At 33.4% G+C, this 6,003-nt stretch overlaps 1 protein-coding gene across 1 annotated transcript; it reads left to right on the top strand.

The window, feature by feature from the left end:
- The first annotated feature begins 4,685 nt into the window (after positions 1–4,685).
- Positions 4,686–5,618, top strand: LOC100928490 (olfactory receptor 5D18-like). Its single transcript, XM_003774325.1, has one exon. The coding sequence runs from the start codon at positions 4,686–4,688 to the stop codon at positions 5,616–5,618; it is 933 nt and encodes a 310-aa protein (XP_003774373.1).
- Positions 5,619–6,003: the final 385 nt, after the last annotated feature.

Genomic DNA, 6,003 nt, shown 5'->3' with positions numbered 1-6,003 from the left:
GTCTGCAATACCTGTGTCAGCAAAGGCTGCTCTGCAACTCCTTCAGATGCTATGATTCACAGCTGTGAAAGCTCTCTGAGAATTAACCTGTCTCCCAACAGTTGTGGACAAGCTGAAGGCAAGAAATATGTATTAAGTTCTGACAATAAGCATTTATTAAAATGAAGCTGGCCAAGCTTTGTCCAAAGACTACTGAGGCTAAATTATTCCATTACATGGTAATTTACATTTAATTATACATTTTATATTTTTATGGAAAATCTATGTTAATATTTGTGAAAATAGAACAAATACTATCTTGCAAGATCATTTTAATTTCTAGGATATTCCATCCACTGAAAGTGAAAAGTAATATCACTTTTTTTCTTGAATTACTTCTCTTGATAGTAAACAAGTTGGGTCAGTTGTGAATCTCTAGGGTGAAGGTTTCAAAAAACTTGGAGCCACATGTAAGATCTTTAGCATAAGTGCCACAATCACATTTCAGGTATACTAAAAGGACATGTCTTTGACTCTGTCTTTGCATTCAATGGACAAGATTATGATTTTCTTTTAATAATATATATCGGTGAATTAATTCTGAGCTTGATCATTAAGGAGGATCCAGGGAGGGGTTTTATCATTCATTGACGATATATAGCTTCTTTTCTATGGCTCTGGGAAAGGAAATGTCCGGAAGCTTCCATGTTCTGGTGAGTGGAGATATGTCTGATAATTTCCTACTAAGTACATTTTCTCTCTGGTAATTTCCTACTAAGTACATTTTTCCCTCTGGTGTATTGACTAGAAGCTAGAATATTCCTTTCAAAAGCTTGTTAAAAGATAAAAGAGAAAGGAACTGCCCCAAAATAGAAGATTGCAAGGGCTTATCTTACATAAATTCATCATCAGTATCATTGCCTTTTTGGTTAACATTTTTCTGCAGCTAAACTAATATCCATGAATTATATATGCTATGTATCAGAAACTCTTCCTGCAAAAACTTTTCAGGACATGTGGTTAGATGAGGCAGGTACATGCAAAAACTAATAATAATAGATTGTAGCTACAGATCAAAGTCAAGATTACAGAATGTGAGAAGTATGAAGAATGCCTGTGGGTGGGGAGAGTAAAATTATCAGCAAAACTTAACTTGTGCAAACAATGCATAAAAGGATAGACTTTGTTTAACAGAGGGTATCACTGACTTGTTGGGAAAAGTAGGTACAAAAATATCACACTATCTTCAGAGAATAATGAGCAGCACTACTCACTAATAAATGTAGTTTCATATAGATAATGCTTTGGAATATTTTATTGGAGATGAACCAAATCTACCATTGTGATGTCATTTACATCTGCCAATGGAGGTCAAGTGCTGTCAATTAAGTGATGCTTATGGGATAAAGCACTGGAGCAAGAATTAGGAAGATCTAACTTAAAAACAAACAAACAAAATAAAAACAAAAGCAAAAACAAAACAAAACAACAACAACAACAACAACAACAAAAAAACTCTGATGTTTACTAGATATGGGACCACAGGAAAATCACTTCAACTCTGTGTGTAAAACTAGGTTAATAATAAAACCCACTTCTCAGAGTTGTTGGGAGAATCAAATGAGATAATAGGCATAAAGCACTAAGTTTATAGGACTTAGTAAATGCTATGTAAATATTATTATTGAGGGTCAATAACTGTTAATGTTAATACTAAACACTAAAAATATAAAGAGAGATAAAAAGAAAAAAAGTGCTCCTGATTCAAAGAATATGGTGTAATATAATGAGAAATCATAAAACAAATAAGCAAAACATGTTTTTACCTATCCATATTTATGGATGATTACAGAAGAAGAACTAACATTAAGAGGAATTAGGAAAACCTTCTGTAGAAGGTAGGATTTTACCTGGGATTTGTAATAAACTAGGGAAGAAATAGATTAAAATAGAAGATGAAGTATTTCTAAGTGACAATCCCATTATGGGGCAATTATTGAGTTAGATGATTATCTATAAAATTTTAAATTAGAATTGTCTCCTGTTGCTTCATCTTGAGAGACTTTGTTAAAATTGAAGATACTTTGCTCAATAATAAATAATATGAATAGGAGAGACTTGTGCAAGTAACTATCCCCTAAGAGTTCAAGAAAATACTATTCCCTAAAGGCAGAATTTTCTCTGAATACTTGATTGGGCCCTAGCCAGGAAAGGTCATTATTCTCTGGCATCTGTTTTATCATATCTGTTGAGATACAAGTAAAAATGAGAGCATCGAGAACAACACAGGTAATTTCCATGGTAGGAACATGTGTCTCTTCAGTTGAGTTTTGCTTCAAAATAAAAAGGCATTCATTGTCTTCCTACAGTCAGTTGACAATGTATTCTAAGATTTCATTTTTGGTAGATGCCCATTATTGGCTTAATTTAGCTACCCATCATATTTGGGGGAAGGTGGTCTTTTCTACTAATGAGCATTGTTTGCTACCAAGCTCAAGCTCATCATTCATTGATCCATAGATCTAGTTTATTGTAGATGTATTTAGCGAATCCATTCTATTTTCTTTTTAGAAAGAAGAAAATTCTGTTACCAGAAAATATCTGCAAATCCCTTGATCTTAAAATACTGCCAGGCAAAAAAGGTAGGTGCTTCTTTCAAATCCTCCTTTTCCCTGTCATCATGGCACATGCAGTGGATAGTTATTGTTTTGAACTCACTGTGCTAAGTCCCCAAAATGCCAAAAAAAATCAACTTCTGAATTCAAGAACTCATATTCCATGTGTAAATGCAGAACAGTAACACACAAAAAACTAATGTGGATTCAGAGACCATAAGCTTAATGCCTTTGTTCCCTAATACATAATAGGTATAATTGGTTTTAAGAGAAACTTCAGTTATGAAGACTAGTTATTCAGAAAACTCTTGTAAAAGGGGCAAAGTAGAAGAAATCCTGAACTCAATGGGAAATGAAGATGAGGGACATTTCAGGCAGGGGCAATTCTGTGAGTAAAAGCAGGAAGGAAGAAAGTCATGTTGTATTTCAGAACATTATCATTAATAGAATGTGGCTGAAACATTACCAGATTATGGACATAAGACTCCGAAGGTCGATATTGTTCAGAATAAATAAGGACTTGAATGTCAAGTAATGGAGTTGATGATGATTGGCTATAGCTTTCCAGATACTCTGGAACAGAGACTGAACTGGATAATACCAAAGACTTTTCTTCTATCAAGTCTCAGGAGTTCAGGTTTCTTACTCAAAATCTTCTCATTCTCCAAATGAACATCCCTCCCCTCCCATTATCTACTCAAATTATCCCAGAGTCACAGAAAACCCTAAGTCTCTTAGTTATCCCCATCATGTTACAATTGGTGCTAAATTTATTCTTGCATGTGTCAGATTTCAAAATCAAAGAAGGAGGGGCAGCTAGATAACACAATGGATAGACTACTAGTTTTGTTGTCAGGAGGGCCTGAGTTCAACTCTACTCAGACACTTGACACTTACTAACTTTGTGACCCTGGACAAGTAACTTTATACACCAAAACCAAACAAAGCAACACAAAACAAAACAAAACAAAATTAAGATTAGCAGAGAATAAGTTCCTTCTAGACAATGACCATCTAATTTTTTCACCTTCTGGACTTCACCAACACCATAAATGGAAAAAGAGTTTTTGACTATCAGAATTATGTTAGAAAGTATAAATTTCTTAGAGTGATAAGAAAGGCAATTAAGGGTTGAGCAGGATTCACATAGAATATTTATTTGGGGGATAATGGACTTTACTTCTTGAGTGTGATTCTCTAAATGCATTTTTAAAAATATTCTCAACTAGTTTTCTTAATAGAGAAGAGGATTAATGAGTCCTCAGATTCATGTGTATTTGGGGAATATATCCTAATTAACATAAACATATTTTTCACATACAAAAAGAGGCCTTTTTTATATTTTACATAGCTTGGGACAATAGAAAAAAAATCACGAAAGTTTATATGAAGTGTTTTCTGTGGGCCTCATTCCATGCTTAGAAGTCACATAACAACTTCCTATGAAGAAGAAAAACAAATAGAAACAAAAATGTATAAAAATTTGAAGAAGGAAGAACGTGAACTATTTTGGAAAGTATTCCTCCTATCCCCTATTTTTCCTTTCTCTCTCTTCCTTTCCTATCATTTCAACTCTATTCTCCTTTAAATTATGAATTGATCTTTTTTGCCTTTCTCCTCATCTATCCTTTCTGAATTTTTCCAAAACTTGATTTGATTTAAGATGTCAATAAATATAATTTAAACTAATGAATTATCATCATTATTAATAATTTTGTCAACTTCTAATTTCTAATGAATGAAATTTCTAATGAAATCTAATAGATTTCATTGTGAAATCAACTTTTCCAAAATGGATTGGCATGTATCCTGTTACTTGGAGTGTTATTGGTTTCAGTTAAGCAATTGTTCCAAGGTCACAGATTAGTATATGTCAGAAAGAAGTTAAGAATCTAGAACTGTCTGATTTCAAGGCTGATATTTTATCTGTTAGAAAATATTGACCTTCATAGCAGAAATATTTAATTTTTTAAAAAATGCCTTTAATTGTCATAATTTATTTTAAACTACTTTTATTTCATTACCAACATCGTTCTCATTGTACTATTCTTCTTTCCAGGATTTATTTTTAAAATTCTTTCAAATTTAACCATGATGATCTTTGACAGAAATCAGAGTACTACAGTTATTTTCATTCTCGTGGGATTCTCTGACTACCCAGAAATTCAAATTTTTCTCTTTCTGGTGTTTTTGGCCACCTACGTGATCAGTGTAATGGGTAATCTTGGGATGATTGCAATCATTATTATGAATCCCAAGTTATACACCCCAATGTATTTTTTCCTTAAACACTTGTCCTTTGTGGATTTCTATTACTCCTCTGTTATTACACCAAAGCTGCTGGAAAACTTAGTGGCAGAAGATAGGGCAATGTGTATCTCAACTTGCATTGCACAGTTCTTCTTTGCTGCTGGGTGTCCTTTGACTGAGACCTTCATGTTGGCAGTGATGGCATATGATCGTTTTGTGGCCATTTGCAATCCCCTTTTATATAGTGTTATCATGTCCCAGAAACGGTGTGCCCTTTTGGTGGCTGCCGCATACTCCTGGGGCATACTCTTCTCTCTGCTCCTCACTTACTCTCTCCTTACATTATCTTTTTGTGGAACTAAAATCATAAATAATTTTATGTGTGACTATTCTGGCTTACTCTCTGCTGCCTGCTCTGATATATACTTTAGTCAATTGATACTTTTTGTTGTGGCAAATTTTACTATGTTTAGCACACTCATGGTCATAATCTCTTCTTATATTTTTATTTTTGTAACTGTAATGAAGATGCATTCAGTTAGGGCAAGGCATAAAGCCTTCTCCACTTGTGCCTCTCACCTGACAGCTGTTGGAGTCTTTTTTGGAACAATTCTATTCCTCTATTGTATCCCCAACACTAAAAGCTCCTGGTTCACAAAAAAAGTGGCCTCTATCTTCTCTGCAGTGGTCATTCCTATGCTGAACCCCTTGATATACAGTCTGAGGAACAATGAAGTGAAGGAAACAATCAGGAAGATAATGGACAAAAAATGAGTTCTCATCAATTATTAATATCATCATATCATCATCTTCTCTCTCATCATCTTCATCATTATCTCCACCACCTCTAATATCAACAAAAATAGCAATTACAGCAACAACAACAATACTAGCAATAACTAAACCACTATATCATCATCTATTGCTTAAATATTCTGTTTGAATTGATGGTTTCATTCTCTTAAGTGGACAATGAATACAGTCAGAAACTCTAATCTTATATTTATCTGATATTACGAATTAGTTATTTTATGTGTATTAAACTTTGTGAATTTATAACTAAGTGGAGAAAAAATAAGGTGAAAACTGAAAAACAAAACAAAACAAAAAAAGTAAAATAAATAAATAAAAAACTAGCCACCCAAATCCCTTTAATCAT

Source organism: Sarcophilus harrisii, chromosome 6, assembly GCF_902635505.1.
Source record: "Sarcophilus harrisii chromosome 6, mSarHar1.11, whole genome shotgun sequence".
Taxonomy (NCBI): Eukaryota; Metazoa; Chordata; class Mammalia; order Dasyuromorphia; family Dasyuridae; genus Sarcophilus; species Sarcophilus harrisii.
This window is presented reverse-complemented; position numbering and strand designations above follow the sequence as displayed.

What these genes read in the sequence shown, in the direction of transcription:
- LOC100928490 (XM_003774325.1), top strand. Translation starts at nt 4,686, where the DNA reads ATGATGATCTTTGACAGAAATCAGAGTACTACAGTTATTTTCATTCTC.